Source organism: Mirounga leonina, unplaced genomic scaffold (assembly GCF_011800145.1).
Source record: "Mirounga leonina isolate KUSES-001 unplaced genomic scaffold, KU_Mleo_1.0 Mir_176, whole genome shotgun sequence".
Classification (NCBI taxonomy): domain Eukaryota; kingdom Metazoa; phylum Chordata; class Mammalia; order Carnivora; family Phocidae; genus Mirounga; species Mirounga leonina.
The window spans coordinates 8610396-8637978 of NW_023270454.1; the positions used below are offsets into that span (position 1 = coordinate 8610396).

Here is a 27583-nt window from a genome sequence, read left to right on the forward strand (position 1 = left end):
CTGGCAGGCCAGAAAGGACTGGCATGATATATTCAGAGCACTAAATGAGAAAAATATGCAGCCAAGAATACTATATCCATCTAGGCTGTCATTGAAAATAGAAGGAGAGATAAAAAGCTTCCAGATTAAACAAAAACTAAGAGAAATATTGAAGGGGGTCCTCTAAGCAAAGAGAGAGCCTAAAAGTAACATAGACCAGGAAGGAACACAGACAATATACAGTAACAGTCACTTTACAGGCAAATACAATGGCACTAAATTGCTATCTTTCAATAGTTACCCTGAATGTAAATGGGCTAAATGCCCCAATCAAAAGACACGGGGTATCAGATTGGATTAAAAAACAAGACCCATTGATATGCTGTCTGCAAGAGACTCATTTTAGACCCAAACACACCTCCAGATTTAAAGTGTGGGGGTGGAAAACAATTTACCGTGCTAATGGACATCAAAAGAAAGCTGGGGTGGCAATCCTTATATCAGACAAATTAGATTTTAAACCAAAGACTGTAATAAGAGATGAGGAAGGACACTATATCCTACTTAAAGGGTCTATCCAACAAGAAGATCTAACAATTGTAAATATCTATGCCCCTAATGTGGGAGCAGCCAATTATATAAGCCAATTAATAACAAAAGCAAAGAAACACATCGACAACAATACAATAATAGTGGGGGACTTTAACACCCCCCTCACTGAAATGGACAGATCATCTAAGCAAAAGATCAACAAGGAAATTAAGGCTTTAAATGACACACTGGACCAGATGGACTTCACAGATATATTCAGAACATTCCATCCCAAAGCAACAGAATACACATTCTTCTCTAGTGCCCATGGAACATTCTCCAGAATAGATCACATCCTGGATCACAAATCAGGTCTCAACCAGTACCAAAAGATTGGGATCATTCCCTGCATATCCTCAGACCACAATGCTTTGAAACTAGAACTCAATCACAAGAGGAAAGTTGGAAAGAACTCAAATACATGGAGGCTAAAGAGCATCCTACTGAAGAATGAATAGTCAACCAGGAAATCAAAGAAGAATTTAAAAAATTCATGGAAACAAATGAAAATGAAAACACAACTGTTCAAAATCTTTGGGATGTAGCAAAGGCGGTCCTAAGAGGAAAGTATATAGCAATACAAGCCTTTCTCAAGAAACAAGAAAGGTCTCAAATACACAATCTAACCCTACACTGAAGGGATCTGGAGAAAGAACAAATAAAGCCTGAACCCAGCAGGAGAAGAGAAATAATAAAGATTAGAGCAGAAATCAATGAAATAGAAACCAAAAGAACAGTAGAACAGATTAATGAAACTAGGAGCTGGTTCTTTGAAAGAATTAATAAGATTGATAAACCCCTGGCCAGACTTATCAAAAAGAAAAGAGAAATGACCCAAATAAAATCATGAATGAAAGAGGAGAGATCACAGCCAACACTAAAGAAATACAAACAATTATAAGAACATATTATGAGCAACTATATGCCAGCAAATTAAATAATCTGGAAGAATTGGATGCATTCCTAGAGATGTATAAACTAACAAAACTGAACAAGGAAGAAGTAGAAAACCTGAACAGACCCATAACCACTAAGGAAATTGAAGCAGTAATCAAAAATATCCCAAGAAATAAGAGCCCAGGGCCAGATGGCTTCCCAGGGGTATTCTACCAAACATTTAAAGGAGAATTAATACCTATTCTTCTGAAACTGTTCTAAAAAATAGAAATAGAAGGAGAACTTCCAAACTCATTTTATGAGGCCAGCATTACCTTGATCCCAAAACCAGACAAAGACCCCATAAAAAAGGAGAACTACAGACCAATATCCCTGATGAACATGGATGCAAAAATTCTGACCAAAATACTACCTAATAGGATCTAACAGTACATTAAAAGGATTATTCACCACGACCAAGTGGGATTTATTCCTGGCCTGAAAGATTGGTTCAACATCCGCAAATCAATCAATGTGATACAATACATTAATAAAAGAAAGAACAAGAACCATATGATCCTCTCAATAGATGCAGAAAAAAGCATTTGATAAAGTACAGCATCCTTTCTTGATTAAAACTCTTCAGAGTGTAGGGATAGAGGGTACATACCTCAATATCATAAAAGCCGTCTATGAAAAACCCACAGCAAAACTCATTCTCAATGGGGAAAAACTGAGAGCTTTTCCTCTAGGGTCAGGAACATGGCAGGGATGTCCACTATCACCACTGCTATTCAGCATAGTACTAGAAGTCCTACCCTCAGCAATCAGACAACAAAAAGAAATCAAAGGCATCCGAATCAGCAAAGAAGAAGTGAAACTCTAACTTTTTGCAGATGATATGATACTTTATGAGGAAAATCCAAAAGACTCCACCCCAAAACTGCTAGAACTCATACAGGAATTCAGTAAAGTGGTAGGATATAAAATCAATGCACAGAAATCAGTTGCACTTCTATCCACCAACAACAAGATAGAAGAAAGAGAAATTAAGGAGCCAATCCCGTTTACAATTGCACCCAAAACCATAAGATACCTAGGAATAAATCTAACCAAAGAGGCAAAGAATCTGTACTCAGAAAACTATAGAATACTCATGAAAGAAATTGAGGAAGACACAAAGAAATGGAAAAAGGTTCCATGCTTATGGATTGGAAGAACAAATATTGTTAAAATGTCTATGCTATCTAGAGCAACCTACACATTTAATGCAATCCCTATCAAAATACCATCAACTTTTTTCAAAGAAATGGGACAAATAATCCTAAAATTTGTATGGAACCAGAAAAGACCCCGAATAGCCAGAGGAATGTTGAAAAAGAAAAGCAAAGCTGGTGGCATCACAATTCTGGACTTCAAGCTCTATCACAAAGCTGTAATCATCAAGACAGTATGGTACTGGCACAAAAACAGACACATAGATCAATGGAACAGAATAGAGAGCCCAGAAATGGACCCTCAACTGTATGGTCAACCAATCTTTGACAAAGCAGGAAAGAAAATCCAATGGAAAAAAGACAGTCTCTTCAACAAATGGTGTTGGGAAAATTGGACAGCCACATGCAGAAGAATGAAACTGGACCATTTCCTTACACCACACACAAAAATAGACTCAAAATGGATGAAAGACCTAAATGTGAGACAGGAATCCATCAAAATCCTTGAGGAGAACACAGGCAGCAACTTCTTCGACCTCAACCACAGCAAATCCTTCCTAGACACATCGCCAAAGGCAAGGGAAGCAAGGGCAAAAATGAACTGCTGGGACTTCATCAAGATAAAAAGCTCCTGCACAGCAAAGGGAACAGTCAACAAAACCAAAAGACAACTGCCAGAATGGGAGAAGATATTTGCAAATGACATATCAGATAAAGGGCTAGTATCCAAAATCTGTAAAGAACTTCTCAAACTCAACACCCAAAGAACAAATAATCCAATCAAGAAATGGGCAGAAGACATAAACAGACAGTTCTGCAAAGAAGATGTCCAAATGGCCAATAGACACATGAAAAAGTGCTCAACATCACTCGGCATCAGGGAAATCCAAATCAAAACCTCAATGAGATACCACCTCACACCAGTCAGAATGGCGAAAATTAACAAGTCAGGAAACGACAGATGTTGGCGAGGATGCGGGGAAAGGGGAACCTCCTACACTGTTGATGGAAATGCAAGCTGGTGCAGCCACTCTGGAAAACAGTATGGAGGTTCCTCAAACAGTTGAAAATAGAGCTACCCGACGACCCAGCAATTGCACTACTGGGTATTTACCCCAAAGATACAAATGTAGTGATCCGAAGGGGCACGTGCACCCCAGTGTTTATAGCAGCAATGTCCACAATAGCCAAACTATGGAAAGAGCCCAGATGTCCATCAACAAATGAATGGATAAAGAAGATGTGGTATATATATACACAATGGAATATTATGCATTCATCAAAAAGATGAAATCTTGCCTTTTGCAACTACATGGATGGAACTAGAAATAAGCGAAATAAGTCAATCAGAGAAAGACAAGTATCATATGATCTCACTGATATGAGGAATTTGAGAAACAAGACAGAGGATCGTAGGGGAAGGGAGGGAAAAATGAAACAAGACAAAACCAGAGAGGGAGACAAACCATAAGAGACTCTTAACCTCAGGAAACAAACAGGGTTGCTGGAGTGGTGGGGGGTGGGAGGGATGGGGTGGCTGGGTGATAGACATTGGGGAGGGTATGTGCTATGGTGAGTGCTGTGAATTGTGTAAGACTGATGAATCACAGACCTGTACCCATGAAACAAATAATACATTAGATGTTAGTTAAAAAAAAAAAAAAAAGAATTAAATGCTCTTTTACCTACTAACATAAGAAATTTTAAAAATATTTAAAATGCATCTTATCATTCTTAAATTTTTTTTTGCTTTATTCAGACTGAAAACAAAAGACATGCTTTCTTTTATCATTTTGAAAGGACTTCTGAGGCACCCTGCTGCCTCAGTTGGTGGAGCACACAACTCTTGGTCTCAGGGTTGTGAGTTCAAGTCCCATGCTTAGGGTAGAGATTACTTAAAAATAAAATCTTTAGGGGCACCTGGGTGGCTCAGTTGGTTAAGCGACTGCCTTCGGCTCAGGTCATGATCCTGGAGTCCTGGGATCGAGTTCCGCATCGGGCTCCCTGCTCAGCAAGGAGCCTGCTTCTCCCTCTAACCCTCCCCCCTCTCATGTACTCTCTATCTCTCTCATTCTTGCTCTCTCAAATAAATAAATAAATCTTTAAAAAAAATAAAAATAAAATCTTTAGGGCACCTGGGTGGCTCCCTCTCCCCCTGCTTGTGTTCCCTCTCTCGCTGTGTCTCTCTCTGTCAAATAAATAAATATTTTTAAAAAAGAAAAAAAATCTTTAAAAAACTAAAAAATAGGGGCGTCTGGGTGGCTCCAGAGGTTGGGCATGCAACTCTTGGTTCTGTCTCAGGTCATGATCTTGGGTTCATGAGATCAAGCCATGTGGGGGCTCCACACTGAGCAGGGGGTCTGCTTCTCTCCTGCCCCTCCCCCCACTTGTGTGCTCTCTCACTCTTTCTCTCTAAAATAAATGGATAAATCTTTTAATAAAAAAATAAATAAATAAAAGGACTTCTCAATTTTTTAAAAAAACACTTATTTGAGGGAGAAAGATCATGTGCTGGGGGGAGGGGCAGATAGAGAAGCGGGCTCCCCACTGAGCAGGGAGCCTGTAGCTAGGCCACATCCCAGAACCCTGGGATCATGACCTGAGCTGAAGGCACATGCTTAACCCACTGAGCTACCCAGGTACCCCAGGGCTTCTCAATTTTTTAACTGTGATCTGATGAAAACATTTGACAAGCACTTCTATAAAACTGGATTACCTCAGTAGTGTATGAACCAGTCTTTAAAATCTTTAAATTTTATAAATGATTCATATTGAGTCATGAAATTTGTAATTATGAAGAAATGATAAATGAATGATTTTGACAGCCAATAGGTCTTCAGCTGCTTGATTCATTCTTTTGATGACCATTTTTAAAAATTTATTTTATTTTTTAGAGAGAGAACAAGCACACATGTGAGCAGGGGATGGGGTGGGGAAAGGGTCAGAGGGAGAGAGAGAATCTTAAGCAGCCTCCGTGCCCAGCATGGAGCCCCACGCAGGGCTGATCTCACAACCATGAGATCACAACCTAAGCCGAAACCAAGAGTCAGACGCTCAACCAACTGAACCATGCAGGCACCTCTGATGACTATTTTTTTTTTATTTTATTTATTTATTTGAGAGAGAATGAGAGAGAGAGCACAAGAGGGGGAGGTTCAGAGGGAGAAGGAGACTCCCTGCTGAGCAGGGAGCTCTATGCGGGACTTGATCCTGGGACTCCAGGATCATGATCTGAGCCGAAGTCAGTCACTTAACCAACCAACTGAGCCACCTACGTGCCCCCCCATTGACTATTTTAAAAAGGAATGGCCTGCTATATCCTTTTTAATTTTAGCAGTATTAAAGTAAAATTTAATATGTTAATTAAAGTTATAAATTATATTCAGTTACATTTTCTTTGAGCTTTGTTATCCTAAATTACTTTTTTACAAAGAGGTATATGTAAGTGTGTTTTCTTATCTCTGATGCTCCCACTGTTGTCTTTCAAGATAAACACAATGATGGAGAGAAGACTGCCTGCCTACAATACGCAGTGTAACACAGTTCACATACATTGTACTTCTCAAAAGCTGGGTCTTGGGCTAGGGGTAAGGAGAGAATTTGCTTTATCTGGAATAGAGAAATAACCTTACAAATGTTATGAGGTTGTTACTAGAATATTTAAATAGATGTAGCTTTTATGAAATAGCATCTTCACAGCCTCAAGCCCTAATGAAAAGTAATTAGGTAGTTGTTCAGGTGTTGACTGGGATATCTAGAAAGAAGCTGTCGGCACATACTGTCATCATTGCTTGACAATTCATTCACCTTTTTTTTTTAGGTTACACTACTTTCTCCTCTAATTTCATATGCTCCTTCTTTCAACCCTAGTCTTTCAGTAAAATTTGAGTTTGTTCTACTACTAATTATAACCAGCCTTATAGACTCCCTGGGACAATGCCCTATTTCTTCTATTCTTGTTCCTCCTCTGCCAGAACCCACCTCATAATCCAAAATTCATTTGAATGTGGAAAGTATCCATATTTTGCAGGTAGCTCTATATCAGTCAGCTCTATTTAACCTTAGCTTCTGTCTCTTTGCAAAGAATAAGACCTTAATTCTGAATTTAATGAGATGGGTTTCTCCTTTTCTGGTCAACCATGTGAATAAGTCTACTTTTTGAAATTACTGTAAAATCATCAAAAGTTGGTTGTTACTTTTTCACTTGTTGGTTTCCTAATCATTTTACGTAATGAGGCATTTTCATGACAGTTCTTAGTTTTCTGGTGTGTTCTGTTACCTGCTTCAAAATAAACTCTTGTGTGTTAGGTACACTCCCTGCAGTTACAGAGGAATGGAAGAGAGACTACCTCACGGCAGCATGTCACGACTGACGGATCACTCGAGGCACAGTAGCTCTCACCGGCTCAATGAACAGTCCCGACATAGCAGCATCAGAGACCTCAGTAATAATCCCATGACTCACATCACCCACGGTACCAGCATGAATCGGGTTATTGAAGAAGATGGAACCAGTGCTTAAATTGTCCGAAGGTGGAAAACTTGCGCTATTTAAAAGGCAGACTTTATTCTTTGCCTTTGCTTGACTGATTGCTGTAACTCACTGTTATCATGCTTTCAGTCAGGTGCAGATTGTGTCCATTGGAAAAGTAAACTTTTACTTTTTATATTGCATCAAACTTGGAACATCAAGGCATCAAAAATGCTAATAATTATACCATCACATAAATAATTCTTATTTCTAGGTTATGAAGAGATAATTATTTGTCTGGTAAGCATTTTTATAAACCCACTTATTTTATATTTAGAAAAACCCTAAATGTGTGGTGACTGCTTTGTAGTGAACTTTCATATGATATCAACTAGTTGTGAGATAACATTCTGGTAGTTGTATTAATAAGACAAAATTTCAGAATTAAGGAAATTTTCTATGCAAGGCTTATTTCTCAGATGAATAGTTGGACTTTGTAGTTTTCTTTCCACTAAGTGAAGAAGAACTATGTTTTTAAACTGTCGGAGAATTTGATAAATCAGCAAGGGTATTTTAGCTAATAGGATATAAGATCAGCGGAAGAATCTGAATAGTCTACTGAAGGCTCTTTAAAAATTCTATCAAAATAATCTTCATCCAGAGACATACAGGATTAGGATTTGCAATGGAATAAAAGGCGGAGATGGACATTTTTTCTCTATAATTGTGCTCTTTATTACTTTTGTAAATATTACTTTTACTGGCTATGTTTTTATAACTTAACCATATGCATGGTGGAAGAAGTTTAATTTGTAGTCATCTTTTCCCATGTAGTAGTATTGATTCACAGAGAACTTCATGTTCAGATCTGTTCCATGGAGGCATGTAATAAGAGAAACATCACACATTATAAACTTTTTTGTGGGAATCACAATTACAAAATGGCAAAATGTTTTCTCTATATTCTTTGTTGTAGTTTCTACAGTGAGATGTGATCTTGCCAAAGCCACCAGATCGTGGTACCCAGGCCCCTCCTATCAGTGACTTGATTGTCTGCATTTGCATTGCCCAGTAGCCATTAGGCTACAGCTTTTTGCCCCACGTTCTTGTTTTCAGACTCTGGATCTTTTTTTTTTACAGTTGAAATATATATAAACTAAGTCCAAAGTGGTGATTGAGGTATTTGAAAATCATTGTAACTAAATGAAGCATGATTAGTCTTGCTGTGAAGTATAATATTTAGTCTTACCAAACAACAGAAATGTTTGACATTTTGTCGTGTACTGTTTAAACAATTTACAATAAAAACTGCAAACTTTATTAGGCATGAAATTGCTTAGAAGGGAAAGAAAAATTGTGGAAAATGCTGGATGTGTTTTATAGAAAAGCGTATTTAAAAAGTGGTCCTCAGCCCTGACTATAGATAAGAATCCCTTGCGGAACTTCTGATGCTCAACACCTTCCTCTCATTCAGAGGAGAATTAGTAGGTTTTTTTAAAAAGCTTTCTAGGTGATTCTGATCTGCAGCCAGGCTGCAGGCTGTTTCAAACTAACTTGCCGCCTGATAATGAGCTGATGGCATCATATTATATCACATAAATATCTAGCTGGACTCAATGTTGTGCTTTTGTATCATTACCTGATATACAACTTTTCTTCATTTTATTGTCCATTATAAATGTGGAATTTGGGGCCCCACCCCTAAAGATTCATATTCAGTAAGTAAAGTCCAATTTTAAAGTCTGTAGTTCTAAAAATACTACAGGTGATTCTTAATGCAGGTAATCCAAGAATCACACTTCGGAAAATATTCCAAGACTCTAGAGAGGCCTGGCTTTGTCATACGCCAGTTTTGTCACCTTTAACAAGTAAATTTCTCTGAGCCTCAGTTCCCTTGTTTATAAATGAAGATAGAAAATAAGTACCTACCTCACAAAGTTGTCAAATGGGGATCACATGAAAAATCATATGAAAGCTTTTTGAAAACTGTAAAGCATTATGAAATATAAGGGATTAAGATTATTAAAGATTTAACGGGGTGCCTGGGTGGCTCAGTCGGTTAAGCGACTGCCTTCGGCTCAGGTCATGATCCTGGAGTCCCGGGATGGAGTCCCGCATCGGGCTCCCTGCTCAGCAGGGGGTCTGCTTCTCCCTCTGACCCTCCCCCCTCTCATGCTCTCTCTATCTCATTCTCTCTCAAATGAATAAATAAAATCTTTAAAAAAAAAAAGATTATTAAGGATTTAAGAGATTTGTTTGAGGGCTACTGTAGTACATTCCTTGACATGTGTTTAATTCATGTGTACTTTTTTCCTCTCCTTTAAAATAAAAAATACCAAGAAATTAGGTGTTGAAAAAAAAGGCTTTCATCAAGTACAAAAATCAGTTTTCTGATAATTTGTATGTCATATTTTTTCAAAGTACATATGTCTTATTGTTTATGATTAGCTCTTTATAGAACATATTTGAACATTTAGCCCCAAAGCATTTTTCTTTTTCCTCTGTCTTCATCGTCTTTCTCCTTGGAACTGGAGTTAGTACTAGATAGGCAGACTCTAATTTCCCTCATAACTGACAATTAGTAAACCTTTCCTCTGAAGGCCAAATTTACAACAACTCATTTATGCAGTGACTTAGTAATTCATAAGGCTTTTTTTCTGAGAATCTCCCCTGAGAACAGCATGAGGACCAAAACAAACATTCAGAAACAAAAATAAGTTAAAATAGAAGGTACCAGTTTGAGCTCAAAGATGTTGTCATCCATCGCCATCTGCATTATATTATCAATTGCCAAAATGTTAATTGATTTTCTTGTACAAGTAGGCCAAGTGTAGACAGTTATGAATATCTTAACTTTGTGCTCCCTGTTTTTTATATATGCATTTTATCTTCTTTGTTAAACTCACTGTCAGCATATATGTAAATGCTATGTTGACATTTCAGTTACTTTAAGTATCTTAATTTTGCTCCACAAAATTTATTTAATATCATCAATGCATCGTTTTAGATACAGTATTTAGTTTGGGTCATGTTATTTATCAAACTGGTGCTTTAAATTAAGAATTTTTTTTAAGAAACAGTTAAAGAACTATGGCAAACCAGCAATTTCAAAGTCTCAGTTCCTTTAAACCAACTTGAACAAGTTGGGACAGCTTTCTTACCATCTGTTTAACTTTAATTTGTGTTTTGATTGGCATGTGATAATGTTTAGTATTTTATTTATACAGCTGACAACTGAGAAAATAATAGTTCTCTCTAAAATGTTAATATATAATCAAGAGGCTTTCAAAAAGTACTTCGATTTCACCAATACTGTTTAATTTGTTCAATAATTAAAGCAAAAGATAATATTAAGCTCAAAACAATAATTGGTTTCAAAGAAAAATTGATTAATCACAACTACAAAGTGCTTAGTATATAGTAGGTTTTTCAATAAATATTTATGAATGAACAACACATGTCATAAAACTCACTTTTAGCCTTAGTAGTGAGATTCTCACCTCAAAGGAATTTGAAGGATCTAAATTTAAATTGAGTGAAATGAAGTCTCTGCTTTACCAGAATAACATGTGGCAAGTAATAAATACGTAACTTGCACAAGAAATATATACACAAACTTGTACCAACACTTTATTAATTTTAAAAGGTGAATAGCAATTCTTAGAAGTATTTAAGCTCTTGTTGGTTTTATGTTAAGTTAGATCTTTGTAGACTAGTTGGGTAAATGAACATTCAAGCAAACCTTTATTAGTAATGATTTTCAGCTTCTTAGAGCAGATGTATGAAAATTCTAAGAATCTCTTTAATTTAGAAAAAATTTACTACGTTTTAGCCTACCTCATTAGTTTCTTTGTGATAAGAGCTGGATATAACAAGTTGTAACTATCTTGGTGGGGCTATATCCCTGTGATATAAAAGGAACTACTTAAAAAAAAATTTTAGTGGATCATTGGCCAGAGCTTAGAAAACAGTAACATACCAAAATTTCATTATGATGATATTTATACTGCTTTTGACATGCCAAAGCTATATTTACATATTACCACTTGGATGACTTACATAGTCTAGTGCAGTGAAAATTCCATTAGGCTTGGAATTCAAAGACCCATAATTATGATGTGAGCTGGACAGGTCATTTAGTCTCCCATTTCTTCAGTCTAAAATGAGGATAAGGTAATTTTTGGTCCCCAAACCTACCTCACTGGACTTTGGTTGTAAGGATCAAATGAGATAACATGTGTTATCGTGCTCTGTAACCTGTAAATGGCTCTACGGATATTATTTGTTTTTGTTAGAACTTGGGGGTTATAGAAAACAAGGATATGGTCTTCAGTAGTATTTAGCAGCAACAACAAAGTAGGCAATTAGACCATTATTCGTTTGGTATAATCTTTGAGTCAACAATTCAATTAACCTTTTAAAAATGAGGTTCTTTTTCAAGAGTAGCTATGCCCTTAAACTGTGTTAGCTGTTTAATATATGTATAACAGAGCATGATCTCAAATTTATACAGTTAAATTTGTAGGTCACTCTCAACAGGAATTTGGGGATCTCCATATATTTTTCTTCTGATATGAAATTATATAAATTGACTCCATTGAAACAAGAAAAATATAAACAGTATAGACCCTATAACTTTTTTTCCTTTGAGGACTTTCATCTGCCTAATTCTTTCTGATTAAGAACAAATTTTAAAAAGTTAATAACCATAACTTGATATTCATCATGGCAAAACTTTAAATTTTAAGTTGTAACATTATCTTAATTGTCTGTTTGTATATATAATTTTTTAAACCTACATAAAGTAAGGATTTTGCCATTCTTTTCCACACATCAACACACAAAAGAGCATTTTTATGGAACCTAGATTTACAAAGGAATTCATGATTCTTCTAAACTTATGCCTTTTCAGATTAAAATAAAGTGTTCGTAGTCAATCCATTTGTTTCCCAGTAGCCGCATTTATACATTATTCTTAAGTCATTTCTGTTTTATATGAAAAGAATTACATTGACATCTCTTCATAATTTAGTTTTTTTTGTTCCAGTGATATGAGGGGGAAAGGAATAGGAGGACTAAGCAACCTTACCCTTTATCTGACTGTACACAGTCTCCTGGGATTTTTTTCTAATTTTAATCCTATATTTCTTTAATAGTCAAACTGATACAGGATTATAATTTTCTCCCAAGATCCAAAATCTTCTAGGAAAGAAAATGTTACGGTCCACCTAAAACCAGCCATTTCTTGGACATTCCCATTTGGTTGATTTGCAGAGATTTAATATAATAAGTTAATAGTTATTCCATGATCTCTAATTAGAAAATAAAATTTTGTTGCCATAAAGATAAAAGAAAGTAAAGTGTCACTTATATTTTAGTCAAATCCCACACCGATACATTACTTCCTACAAAAGAGAGTAGTTCAGTCTTTTTAAATGCATTAAAGAATAGTTCCCTTCAGATTATCTTTTTTAAATGATCATTTATCTCAGGACATCTATTGTGTCCTTTCTTGGACATTTTCATTGGTATGCTAGCATTGCTCTTAATTTATTCTCATTTTATTGGCTACTGTCACCAGTTTTCCCTGATAAATAAGTTTTTTACTTTGTAATAATTCAGAATTTGAAGATTCAGTGTTCTGTTGTGGTAATTACCATTTACTAGTAACTTTAGTATTTATAAGACAATGATATTTTTCAGTTTGTTATTTTATCATATTTCCTGAAGTAGGGTGAACTACTTTATTATTATTGTTGTAGCAGCCCTAAGGTTTTTGTTATATAATAAGTCAGCTTGTGTATATTGCTAACTTGCAAATATTTCTTTGTGTTGTGCTTATTGACTTAAGAGAAAAACTTTATAGAGTTTCATAATTTCTGTTTTCTGAATTGGCAGATTTCTTTCCCTAATGCTTAGTACCAATGCATTATGTTATTTTTTAAATACCACAGAATTTTGAGTCAGGAGACCTGATTTCTAGTATTGCCTCTGTTTTCAATGAGCTTTGTAACTTTGAAATTTTACCTCTTGGGACCTCAGGTTTTCTCATCTGTAAATGAAAGAAAACAAGGGGCTTAGATTAGGTAGTGTTTCAAATTCCACCTGCCTGTAATTTGGTTGTCCCTTACCATTTTGTAGTCATTATTCTGGCTTACTTTTATCCTTGTTATTCTTCCCATGAACTATATTTACTAGGTCAGCCTGTACTGTTAATGCAATCTATACTTAAATTGTTAGGATTCAGATATATTATTAACTTCGTTTTCCAGTTATGATTTTGAGTAATTTTAAGGAGGAAATTATATTACAGATAATAAAAGTTTAAAGAAATAAAAGTGAAAGAAAGGTTACAAATAATTGACATGATCTTTTTTTTTTCCCCATAGGAAAAGTCTCCTAAAGCACCAACATAAGCACCTTAAAACTGATATACAGGAGAAAAATGACATAAAATTTTGTGGTGTTTCTCTTAAATATGAATATAGCTAGTTAGCCTAAACTTTAAACAAAATGTATTCATGATAAAATTAGTGAACAAAGCAGTGACAGCACTGGCCCATATAGCTAATTTAAAAGCTCTCAGGTTTTACCAACATTAAAATGATTATAAAATATAAAAGTCATTTCAGAGGAGTGGATTGAAATTTTTCTGCTCAATAATTATTCTTAAAATGTTCTTAGATTCATTGAATAAGTATAGTTGCCAGATTGCCATGAGCAATGTCCTGCTCTAAATTATTAGAGATAAATGTGGTTATTTTTAATTTTTTTCTGGCTATGCAGAAGATGTTTTCATAAAGCCTCCTTAACTATCTAATAGGATGTAGAGATTCCATTAGTACCATCTCTCAGCAGAGTTCTCTTGTACATTTGTGTTCTCTGAGAACCAGGCCAAGGAGGTTCCTGTTACTTTTAAAGATCTTTGTCTTTCGCTGATTATCTGCATTAGCTCATATCAACCTATTGAACACAGTGGTCTATAGATTTATAATCAAGGTATTGGGTTTGGTGTCTGATGGGTAGGGAAGAATAATGGAAAGTTGATGTAGGAAAATGTACTGGTTTCTGATGTGTTCTTTGGCTATGCTTGATTCCTTGTCTTTGGTCAGTTCACTGTATCAGATAACTTTCCTGGCTTCCGGAAATTAAATTAGATGACCGGGTTCTCTCATTTAGGCATAGCTATGTTACAATATTATTTTGTAATTGCCCGTAAAGGAAAAAAAAAAACAAAACCTCTATTTTCAGTTCTCTGGCTCTGCATGTTTTGTTACTACATTTGTTAAACTTGAATCTGAGGTCCCAACATTTCATTGAAGATTTTCTGGGTTTCGATAATGGGAGATTCTGTAAGATAAAGCAGATAATCCTAGCGTGATTTAATTTATATTTATCCATCCACCATTTTTCTGTTTCTCTAACTACTTCTCCCCTCCCCAGTTTTGAAAAGAACATTTATAATTGTCTTCCTTTACTCCCTTAGCCCTGCCTCAGATAATTTTTCCCTGAACTACTCCTGTCGGCAGAAACATTTAATAAGAAATAATTCTATATTTCTGGGATAAAATCAACACAAGTTCTTTACATTGAACTGAGGTGAATATGTACTTGAAAATACTGTATTTTCTTTATATGTGAACTTAAAATTATTTTTTTTAATCATAAAAAGGATTCTCTCATTTTGAAAATATTAGTCTGGAAGTTCTCTTGTCATCAGGTGCTATCTCAGCCTTTGCTGTGAGTTATCAGAGTAAATCTGAATTCTTTATCATTCATCTTTTTAAAAAAAATTAACTTCTCTAGAATTATTCCATTTCACATATCTTTAACACCAACTTCAACTTTGCTGCTTTTTTTTCAAATGCAAAATTTTATTTTTGAGAGTTTTATTTTTTCATTGAAGTTTCAAAGTATTACATATTGTGAAGGAGTGACTGCAGTTTAGACATTTACTTTGGTACGATAAAGATATTACCACCACCATTGATTTCCCCAGCCCCAAAAAGAGAAGTTCATTTGACACTCAAAAGCTATTAAATTGTCTTATTTTTGTTATTTGAAAGAGCTATGGAAACTGTTTCTTCTAATTTAAAATTGTTTAACTTAGAAAATACTGACTTTGCTGTATTTTAATCTGATAGTGAATTTAGGGGATTATTTATATAAATATATGTGTCTATAATTAATAATAGCTATTAGTTATTTCACTGTCTATAATATGTGATACCTGAAGCTCACTTTTACTTAATGTGAGCTTGTGTGTGTGTGTGTGTGTGTGAGCCTTTGTTTTGTCTTGTTTTCTTAGTGTATATTAGGTTATTATAGTCATCTCAGCAGAAAACCCTTTGTAGATGGCCTGATTCTCAGAAAAAAACGGTTTAAGGAGATATATACTGTCATCATAGTTGAATAGTATTATTCTGAACTCTGTGAAATTGCTGGTTTTGTTTGTCAAAAGTGATCAAATGTTTGCAATTTCATAATACATATTCAAGAAGGAAGCAAACAAACGATCTTTTAGAACAAGTATATTGACTTCCCATTCCAACTCCTCTTATCAACCTATCAGTGACTTTATGAAGGAGATGCAAACCGTAGATAACCACAGGAAATTTCTCCTTTGTTTTGTAGTTAAATTGCTTAGTTTTAAAGATATTTAAACAAAATGATTGTAGTAATTGAAGCAGATACCTTTTGGGAATATGTAAGTTACATAAAAACTTTCAGATCCCAGGAGATTATCATATATCAATTGATTAGTCTGTAAATATCATTTAGAGGCAAAATAAGTACCCCCCACACACACACACAATGTGTACAATGAACTCAAATTTTGCTAGCCATAGAATTTCACCTTCTTGGTAGGCCTTCTAAAATAATGAATACTATTGAATATACTAAAAGTATATGAATTTAAAAATGCATGTAAAAAATATGAAGCTCCTCCACAGGAAACTCAGAATTTTAGAAGAGCTATTATCTTAGAGGTTGTAAATTGGATTGTTCTAAGCTCACACTACTTCTCTTCATATAAATATTATTATTATGAATAATAAGGGCAACAGATTAGCCAACAAGAGCTGATCTAGTGTACTCCATATTAATCTAGATGTCTCAGTTTTAGATATACTTTTATAGTGGAGAAAGTTGATTTGGATCTCTCAATAACCGCTTGGTACACTTCTTTCTAGTGATACCCTGAGCCCTGCCCAGGTACATACTCTCTCCATCTGGCCTATTCCTCAAATGCTACATTGCTCAAGCCCTTCCTACCTGCCTTCTATCCCTAGTTTTCCTTATCAATACTTCTGAAGTATAATCTATCTTCAAGTGTTAAGAAGAAGGAAATTTGCTTTAATTCATGTTCAAGTGTTAGTGACTATAGCCCTTTTATTCCTCTTAAAGATAAATCTGCATTAAAGACAAACACATTGCTATTAACACAAATTACTATCAATTAGAATATTAAGCTTTTGAGGCAAGAAATACCATTAAGTGACCTAACTTGGGAATCTCTTTCTCTTTCCCTGAACCCATGTGATGTCTGAAAGTGCTGTATATCTTCAGTGACCTTGAGGAGGGGAGCTAGTCATTTAGATCTTTGGGTCATTGAAGTCAGGGCCTTGCTGATCCTCTGTTTTTCAGTTCGAGAGCTACATCAGAAGCATTTTAGATATCCATCACGCACACTCTTAAGACTTTGTATTTCAGTCTCAGTTTTTTCTACCATCCAGCTAGGCCTATCTTCCATCTCTGCTCATTTAGTATAGAAAAATATCTTTCCTCATTTTACTATTAACATGACCACCACCTCCTCCTCTTTTCAAGAGATACAAAGGTAGAAACAATATGCCTTTTTCATTATTTAAAAAAACTATCATTTTTAAACACCTGGCACTTGGCAATTTAGTTTTCAAATGGTATTCTGAATTAAATTGATAAGGTGATTCTAAAATTGATTCTAAAATCTTAATCTTGCTTTTATCATATAAGCATCTAGTTAGAAAGTGTTTATGCTAAAGACTTGTATTTTGTGGCATTAGTTCTTCATGTTTCTTTTTTATGTATTTAAAATTGTTCATTCATTTCCGAGTGAGTGGGAAAGTTACTGTTGTTGAGATATGTATAGGGCAAGTGCACTTGATTAGAGCATGAACTGTACTTTCACATTAGCTGGATGTGCTTTGCACTCTGCTCTTGTAGATTTATTTTGTTTACAGTAGACTGATATCAGTTTTTGTAAATGTTTTTACTTAGCACTTTAACTGTGAGTGTACAAACTGATTTTAAATGTAGTGGTTGTATATTTTGGTTATAAATTGGAAATTTTTAATAAAATTAAATAATTTGTTCTTTATTTTGTCATTAGTACCTGATTGCATATAATTTTATTATGTCATCTTCTAGACTGTTTAACATGTTACACTGTTATTTTTTAATTAGGTTTCATATTTTATATTCTAATATTACTAACATTTTTCATTTATAATAACATAGAATTCACATTGTTCTGGAATATAGAAATATATAAATGAAAACCATCCAGTGTCCTATCTCACTTATACTTATTTTGTCAATATAGATAAGACCCATCTCTAATTATTGTTATATCCTCCTTACATAACACAACTGGGCACATAATAGGGGTTTGATAAATATCTATTGATAAAAATGAAAAATATTCATATCAATAGGAAATCCTACCTGCATAAACAAATCAGTTGATTTTTTTTCATGCAAAGGAAGGCAAACCAGAATTTAAACTGAGTTCTTTGCCTGGATCATACAGCCTTTAGTTGGAAGGGACCTTAGAAATCATAAGGTCTAACTTCCAACCCAGTGCAAAAATCCTTCAAAACCATCTTTTGTAAGCCTCTGCTTCAATAATTTCAGTAACAGGAAGCTCACTACTCTGTAAGGCTTTCCATTCCATTTTGAGGCTGCTCTAATTGTAATAAAAGGTTTGCATCTATTGAGTGGAAAATGCATTTCTTTGTTACCTTCATACATGGGTACTGCTCTACAGATATACAACAGTTCTCTCACAGGACTATTTTCCAGACATTTGAGAAAAGGTATGCTGTTTTCTCCAAATCTTTTCTATAGGCAAAATATGTCCAATTCTCAGGGTGCCTGGGTGCTACTTCAGCTCACGGTCCTGGGATCGAGCCCCACTTCAGGCTCCCCACTCAGCAGGGAGTCTACTTTTCCCTCTCCCTCTGCCCCTTCCCCACCCATGCTCTCCTTCTCTCTCTCTCTCTCAAAAAAATCTTTAAAAAAACCAAACATGTCCTATTCTGCAATTTGTGTCCTATTTTTCAGTTTTCCCATGACTTCCTATCAGACCCTAGTTGTTCGCTTCCAAAAGACTCCAGTTGTGAATATTCCTCTTAAAGTTTCCATAGCACTGAACACGTATCTCCAGATTCTGTAAAACCAGTGAAGAATCCAGTGTACACTATATTCTGTACACTATTACTTCTATTAAGTTTTTCACAGAAGAATGGGGTAACTCTTACTAACCTCCTGGCAGTTTATTTCTAAGCTGAACCATTTATTAAGATGGGAAAATATCTTAAATTATAGTTTTTTGGCTGCTAAATTAGGGGGGGAGTATTTTTTTTTTTTTTTGAGTGTTTTGTTTTACGTTGATCGTTAGCTAACTACACAAATTTTGATCATTAACAGTTTGAGTACTAATCATAGTGTATGTGCCGGGGTACATAGATGCACATGCATACGCTTTCTTCATCTGTAAAATAAAACTGTTGGACTAAGCCATTGGTTTTTAGCCATGGGATCCTTTTGTCAAATAGTATTTGTGGTCTCAGTACATAAAACAGATAAAAGCAGACTTTTGTTTCAAGAGAAAGTGGTGCCTGAAATCCTAATTATTTGACCTAGCCCTTTTATCTCTCTCTCTACTACAGCATCCTTGAATCACCTAGATGGAACTCTTAAGAGCTCAAAGAACCCACTTTGTAAATTGTAAAATCATTCTATATCTTGACTATGGTTGTGGTCACACATAAATGTGATAAAACTGCACAGAACTATACACATACACAAATGAGTGCTTATAAAACTGGTGAAATCTATATAAAATAGATGGATTGTATCTATGCCAATTTCTCAATTTTGATATTGTACTACAGTTACAAAAAATGCTACCATTGGGGGAAACTGGGTGTGGCTATTATTTCTTAAAACTGCATGTAAATCTATAATTATCTCAAAAAGTTTAATAATTTTTTAAAATTAGTACATTAAGTGATCTGTAGGTACCTTCTAACATTCTACCATTAATGCCCCATTCATTTCCTAGCTGTCTTTTTCTTTCTATTAATTCTAAAGAGCCTATTAGAATTCATTTTGAGGAGACCCTTGGTGAATGAACGTCACTTACCCAGGAATCCTTCGGTTCTTGTTTGGCCCTCCTAATTTAATGTTCTCACATGAAAACAAGAACCTCCTAATGTGCTTCATACATTTTGCCTGTTCCCATTCCCCTTCTTCCTCTAAGGTTCCCAGGAGCAACAATCAGAAATCAAATTGCTCAGCACCCCATACTTTGAGTGTGGTGAGCAGAATAATGGCCCCCAAAAATGTCCACTCCCTAATTCCCAGAAACTGTGAATGTGTTATTTTCTTGGCAAAAGGGAGTTGGCAGATGTATTTAAAGTTACAGACCTTGAGATGGAGAGATTATCCTGGATTATTCATGTGAGCCCAATCTAATCACCTGAGTCCTTAGAAGCAGAGAACTCTTTCCAGCTGTGGTCAGGGAAACTGACAAGGGGTGAAGGGTAAGAGTGATGCAACATGAGAAGGACTTAACCCACCATTGCTGGCTTTAAAGATAGAGGAAGGAGGCCATGAGTGAGGAATGTGGGTGGCCTCTCAAAGTTGGGAATGGCTTTCAGCTGACAGCCAACAAGAAAACATAGATCTCAGTGCTACAGTAGCAGGGGACTAAATTCTGCCAACAACTAGAATGAGCAAGGAAATTAATATTCCTCTAACATCTCCAGAAACTACTGACATCTTCATTTTAGACCCATGAGACCCATGTCAGACTTCTGACCTACAGAGATAATAAATTTGTGTTGCTTAAGCCCCTAAATTTAGGGTAATTTGTTACAGCAGGATTCAAAAACTAATAAACTGAGCCTCATACCCCCACATCTGCAGAGTGTAGGCAGTGAACAAATGAGTAATGGAAAATTGCCCAAGATGTCCATTAAGAATCAGAAGCATTTCAGGGAGCTGGCGAGTTGCCTGAAACAGACTGTTGTGGGTGGAGACAGGTTGGAGGTATTGAGAAATAAGAGCAATCAGTCCCTGGTGCCTTTCTTCCTATTCTCTCTCTTTTCTTCATTTTTCTCACCATTAATTTTTCACTTTTCATATATTCCCATTCCTGCTCTTATCCTCTCTTCCATCTGTTCCTCCTCTTTACAACTCTGCTCTTCATTTTTCTCTGTTAATCAAGTATATGTTTTTATCAACTCCACATTCCCACCCATTTGTCAGAAGGAGATAAGAAGAATATGCCTTGGGAAAATAAAGAGATTTTCAAGTGTGCCAAGTAGTCAAAAGATCAAGAAACATAGCTTTATCACTTGGTCTCTGGGTACCCCAGAGCAACACACATACACAAAAGAGGGTTATATACAAATTCATTTATTCTAAACAACAACAACAAAAAACTAAGCAGGCACTCACAAATATTTGAAAATAACAAAAGCTTTTTGCTAGGGTACTCTCTTCTATTCTGCAGCTGAAGAATTATGCTGAGTGCTTTTCACTTATTTCTGTAGACAGCTCAAAACTAAAGACCCTAAGGGGCTAATAGAAAGTTCACCAACTTCAAATAATATTAGATGACCTACTGTACAGTAATAAATACAATAGAAGCATTTAAACTAACATCACATGAGGTGAATCAACGAACATGTATATTTTTAAGAATTTTTTGGCACCAGATTTGTTAGAAAGTGTTTGCTGAAGGGGTCCCTGGGTGGCTCAGTTGGTTAAGCATAGGACTCTTGATTTTGGCTCAGGTCATGACCTCAGGGTCATGAGATCAAGCCCTGCCTCGAGCCCCAGATGGAGCCCTGCATCCTGATGGAGCCTGCATCAGGCTCCATGCTCAGCACGGAGTCTGCTGGAGATGTTCTCTCTCTCTGCCCCTCCCCCCCTTGCTCTCCCTCAAATAAACAAATCTTTAAAAAATGATGTTTCATATTTCTGGGAGCATTCAATAGCATGCATGCATTCATTCATTTATTTAGTAAATACTCATTTGTTTACCTACTCCTTACCAGGCAGTGAGTAAGACACCAGGAATTCAAAGAAGAAAATCACACAGTTTATACTCTTGCAAAGTTCGCGCTCTAGTGAGAAGTACTTTTAAACACCTGAGTACTGGTGTGTCCAAAGTGTTATGCAAGCACAAATGTGGAAGACGTTTCTTCTGCCATGAAGACTGGGCATACAGAGAACTTGATGGAATATGAAAGATTTAGTTGATAGGTATTTATTGGTCACATATAAGTGCAGAGGTTATGGTAGGGAACAAAACAGACAATTGTTCTGTTGCAGTTCTGTAATCAGAATGTTGAGTATAAAAGGAGTCGGACAATAAATAAGAAATTAACAGATTAAGATAATAAGTGCTATAACTATCCTATAGGGAGGGGCTTAAAGGTCTTGGTAGAGATCATGGATTTTATTCAAAATGCAAAAGGGTGCATTGAAGCATTTTAATTAAGGGAGTAACATCACATAATTTTCTCTTAAAAATTATTCTGGTAGCTATATGAAAATGGATTATGAGGATTGAGAATGCACACAGGGAAACCAATAAAAAAGCAGTTGAGTTAGTATAAGTTAGAGATAATAATGACTTGCATGCAGATGGTATTGTAGAGATGGACAAAAAAGTGAAGACTCAGGATGTCTTTTGAAGATAGAGTCATTAAAGACCAATATACTGGGGGCACCTGGGTGGCTCAGTCAGTTAAGTAGCTGACTCTTGATTTCGTCTCAGGTCATGGTCTCAGAGCTGTGAGATCCAGCCCCACACTGGGCTCATGCTGGGCATGGAGCCCGCTTAAGATCTCTCTCTCCCTCTGCCCCTCCTCCCCTCACTCTCTTAAAAAACAAAAACAAAACAAAACAAAAATATATACTAGATGTTAGAGATGAAGAAAGCGGGATGAATTAAAGGTAATTCTTAGTTTTTTAGCCAGAGCAGCTAGGTGGATTATGGTGTCACAGAAGTGGAAAAGACCAGAGGAAAAATAGATGTTAGACAGATAAATCAAGTGTTCTGTTTTGGACAGATTCGGTTTAAGGTCACTATCAGAGATCCAAGTGAAGAAGCAGTTGGATATGAGTTTGGAGCTCCAATTGAGATTTTGGCCTGCGATAGAAATTTGAGACTCATCAGGATGTAGATGGGATTTAAAGCCATCAGGCTATATGAGATCACCTTGGAGAAAAGTGGATAGAGAAGAGAAGTGGTGTAAGAGGCCAGAAAGTCAGGAAAAGAAACCAAGAAGGAGAGGCCAGTGAGATAAGAAGAAAATCAAGGGAATATGTTAGGGAAGCCAGGAGAGAAAAGTGTTCTAAAAGGAGGGTATAGTTCAACTGGCAAGTGATGGATAAAGATCAAATAAGATGATGACTGAGGGGGCGCCTGGGTGGCTCAGTTGGTTAAGCGACTGCCTTCGGCTCAGGTCATGATCCTGGAGTCCCGGGATCGAGTCCCGCATCGGGCTCCCTGCTCGGCAGGGAGTCTGCTTCTCCCTCTGACCCTCCTCCCTCTCATGCTCTCTGTCTCTCATTCTCTCTCTCGCAAATAAATAAAATCTTAAAAAAAAAAAAAAAGAAGATGATGACTGAGGAAGACCATGTGATTTTACAAAATGGAGGTTATTGAAAAGTGGGAGAGAAGCCAGTGTGGAGTAGATTGGAGAGTAAATGGGGGAACTTGCATTTCCAGCAGTTGGAAGACTTTGTATGGACTTTGAATGACCCTCCCAATGAAAGCAGTCAAAATGCTGGATTATATAAAAATCATACTAAAGGAAGTCCATTAGGCAGAAAGGAAATGACACCAGGTAGTAACTCAAGTACACAGGAAGAAATGGATAAATGGTAAATATGTGGATTAATATGCTTTTAAAGGTTCCCAAATCCGTTTCCAACAGGGTTGGGGGGTGGGGGTCAGTTGGGGAGGCTATTTCCCACACACATCACCAAGTAATTCTCAGACACTAGCAGGGTGTCCAAGAATTCAATTCAATTCTGACACTATCTACCCAGAGACAGCATCAGATTCCACGGGTTAAGGGTTCAGTCCTATAAACTGCCCTGCCCCAATCACACTTCAGATGCCAGTGACAAGCCCCAGGCTGTTACCTGTGCTTCTGACATACCAGCTGCATGTTGGAGACTCCAATGACCTGCACTTTAGGTTGGATTAATTTGTTAGGTCAGCTCATAGAACTCAGGGAAACACTTTCTTACATTTACCAGTGTATTTATTTATTTTTTAAAGATTTTATTTATTTATTTATTTCAGAGAGGGAGAGAGAGAGAGAGAGCAAACATGAGTTGGGGGAGGGGAAGAGGAAGAAGCAGACTCCCTGCTGAACAGAGAGCCTGATGTGGGGCTCGATCCCAGGACGCTGGGATCATGACCTGAGCCAAAGGCAGATGCTTAACCATCTGAGCCACCCAGGCGCCCACATTTACCGTTTTTATTAAAGGATATAATAAAGGATACAAAACAGACAGATGAAGAGATGCATAGGCCAAGATCCCAAACAAGGGGGCTTCTGTCCTCATGGACCTTGGGGCTCAGCTTGGTGGCACATGGAAGTGTTCTGGTTCCACAAACATAGAAGCTCTCTGAAATGGGCCAAAAAGCTGTCCTCTTGGTTTGTTTTTTTTTTTTTAAAGATTTTATTTATTTATTTGAGAGAGAATGAGAGAGAGAGAACACATGAGAGGGGATAGGGTCAGAGGACGAAGCAGACTCCCCGCCGAGCAGGGAGCCCGATGCGGGACTCAATCCCGGGACTCCGGGATCATGACCTGAGCCGAAGGCAGTCGCTTAACCAACTGAGCCACCCAGGTGCCCCTCCTCTTGGGTTTTTATGGAGGCTTTATTTCATTCATGACCAACTAAATCATTGGACACTGGCTGATTCAACCTCCAGCCCCTCTCTCCTCCCTAGAGGTTAGAAGGCTGGGACTGAAAGTTCCAACCCTCTAATCACATGAGTGGTCCTCTTGGCAACCAGCTCCCACCCTTGGGTATGATCCAAAAGTCACCTTCATTACAAGACACCCATTTCACCCTATGGTTCTGAAGCATATTCAGGAACTGTGGATGAAGACTAAATATATCTGAGAAATATATTTTTGGTCATCTGAATGACCAAATATATATGTCTTACAAATAATTATATTGCAAAATGAAAGATCCCACAAATATTTTTTTCTCTTATTTAAAAGAGTAAAAATATATTTATATTATATAAAACAATAATTAAAACTTATTGTTGGATTTATAATGTATGTATTATATATATGTGACAATATGGCAACATAAATGACAAATATACAAAGGAGGGGGAAGGGAATGGAGCTATATTGGAGCAAATACTCTATACTACTATTAAATTAGTATTAATTTGAAGTAGTTTTCATAATGCATAGTATAATCCCTAGAGTAAGAAAATCCATATGGTAAGAAGATAATGGTAAAAATACATAGCAAAAAGTTAAAATAGGCATTAGCATGTTCTACTAAAATTTTTTTTATTTAACACAAAAGAAGGAATAGTAGAACAAGAAGGACAAGAGACATATAACAAAGAAGTAGCAAAGTAGCAAATGTAACTCAATCAATAATTATATTTAGCATGAAAAGCTAGCAATCAACAACCTAAATAAAAAAGCAATTTCACAGTATATATTGTTCAAGAGGTACACCTTAGATTCAAAGACAAAATGGGTTGAAAGTAAAAAGATGAAAACAGATATGCCATGCAAACCTCAACCATAATGGAGCTATAGTGGCTGTACTAATGTCCCACATGTTTATCAGAGAGGGCCGTTTTAGAAGCAAACTGAGGGCTGGGCGCCTGGGTGGCTCAGTCGTTAAGCGTCTGCCTTCGGCTCAGGTCACGATCCCAGGGTCCTGGGATCAAGTCCCACATCGGGCTCCCTGCTCCAAAGGAAGCCTGCTTCTCCCTCTCCCACTCCCCCTGCTTGTGTTCCTGCTCTCGCTATCTCTCTCTCTGTCAAATAAATAAATAAAAATCTTTAAAAAAAAAAAAAAAAAGAAAAGAAAAAGAAACAAACTGAGGGCTGCCGGAGTGGTGGCGGGGGGAGGGATGGGGCGGCTGGGTGATGGTCACTGGGGAGGGTATGTGCTATGGTGAGCGCTGTGAAGTGTGTAAGACTGATGAATCACAGATCTGTACCTCTGAAACAAATAATACAGTATATGTTAAGAAAAAAAAAAGATAGCAGGAGGGGAAGAATGAACTGGGGGCATCAGAGGGGGAGACGAACCATGAGAGACTATGGACTCTGAGAAGCAAACTGAGGGTTCTAGAGGGGAGGAGGGTGGGAGGATGGGTTAGCCTGGTGGTGGGTATTAAAGAGGGCACGTTCTGCATGGAGCACTGCGTGTTATACGCAAACAGTGAATCATGGAACACTACATCAAAAACTAATGATGTAATGTATGGTGATTAACATAACATAATAAAATTTTTTAAAAAGGAGAGGGCCATTTTATATGTCAATACCTCAGGAAAATGTGTTGTAATTATAAATTATAAATATATCCATACCTAAGAACAGAGCTGCAAAATACGTGGAATCAAACCTGACAAAAATGAAAGGGAAATAACAATTCAACAGTAATAGTTTGGGTTTTTCTTTTTTTTTTTTTAAAGATTTTATTTATTTATTTGACAGAGAGAGAGCGACAGTAGGAACACAAGCAGGGGGAGTGGGAGAGGGAGAAGCAGGCTTCCCACTGAGTGGGGAGCCCGATGAGGGGCTCGATCCCTGGGATCATGACCTGAGCCGAAGGCAGACGCTTAATGACTGAGCCACCCAGGCGCCCTGGGTTTTTCTTTAGTAATTGGTAGAATAACTAGACATAATCAGTGAGAAGAATATAAAAAACTATCAACCACCTCAGCCTAACTGACATACATAGAATATGTGATCTAAATATAGCAGAGTACACATTCTTTTCAAGGGCACATGGAACATTCTATTGAATAGACCATATGCTATGGGCAAAGATTGGTAAATATTTCCTATAAAGGACCAGAGAATAATTGTCTTTTTCTTTGTGGACAATTCAGTCTCTGCTGAAGTTGTGCAACTTTATTCTTGTAGCACAAGAGCAGTCAGAGATAATGCATAAATAAGTAGGCATGGCTGTGTTCCAATAAAATTTTATTTATTAAACAGGTGGCAGGACAGATTTGACTTGCGGGTCATAGTTTGCCAATCTCCATGCTATGACATGAAACAAGTCTCAATTAGTGTAAAAGGATTGAAATAATACAAAGTAATTTCTTCAGAGCAGAATTAAATAAGTAATCAGTAACAAATAAACCTTGAGTAACTCCAAATATTTATATATTAAGCACACTTCTACATAACTCATGAGTCAAAAAGAAATCACAAGGGAAATTAGAAAATATTTTGTAATGGGACGCCTGGGTGGCTCAGTTGGTTAAGCATCTGCCTTCAGCTCCAGTCATGTTCTCAGGGTCCTGGAATCGAGTCCCACCTCGGGCTACACACTCAGTGGGGAGTCTGCTTCTCCCTCTCCCTCCACCCCTCTCCCAGCTCATAATCTCTCTCTTTCTCAAATAAATAAAATCTTTTAAAAAATGAAATATTAATAAATCTACCAAAAGAAGTGTGAGAGGGGGAAAGATGGTGGAGGAGTAGGGGACCCTATTTCAACCGGTCCCCGGAATTGAGCTGGATATCTACCAGACCACTCTGAACATCCAGGAAGCCAGCCTGAGATGTAAGAAGATCTGGATCTCTACAAACAGAATATCACAGGTGATTGGTTTTGAGGTACGAAGCGGGGAGCCGTGATTCCACGGGCAGATATCGGAGGATAAATGGCAGCAGGAGGGAGCCTGGCCGTGGGGATCCTACACCGCCCATGAGTGACAGCCTCGCGGGCTGGGGACGGGCACAGACTCGCAGACTGGTAGTGGTGGGGAAAGGACTCTAGGGCAGCCCCCGGGGCGGAAACCCAGAGCGGCGGGGTCACACCTGCGAACTGCAGCCCCCGGGACAGAAACCCGGAGTGAACTGGGAGCGGCTGGCAGTTTTAGAAGCACAAAGGGCAGAGACGTGCCCCGACCTGGAGGCAGGACTG

The 27583-nt window shown here is 37.0% G+C and overlaps 1 protein-coding gene and 1 long non-coding RNA gene across 2 annotated transcripts in view; one reads left to right on the forward strand and one right to left on the reverse strand.

Moving 5' to 3' along the window:
• The window catches only part of FZD3 (frizzled class receptor 3), a 91992-nt gene extending 84132 nt beyond the window's left edge, over positions 1-7860 (forward strand). Inside the window, exon 7 of the mRNA XM_035022638.1 lies at positions 6972-7860. Coding sequence (XP_034878529.1) covers positions 6972-7185 — 214 coding nt within the window. The 3' untranslated portion in view covers positions 7186-7860. The remainder of the gene's footprint in view (positions 1-6971) is intronic.
• Positions 1-27583, reverse strand: part of LOC118022126 — a 66946-nt gene that overhangs the window by 8410 nt on the left and 30953 nt on the right. The window lies entirely within an intron of this gene.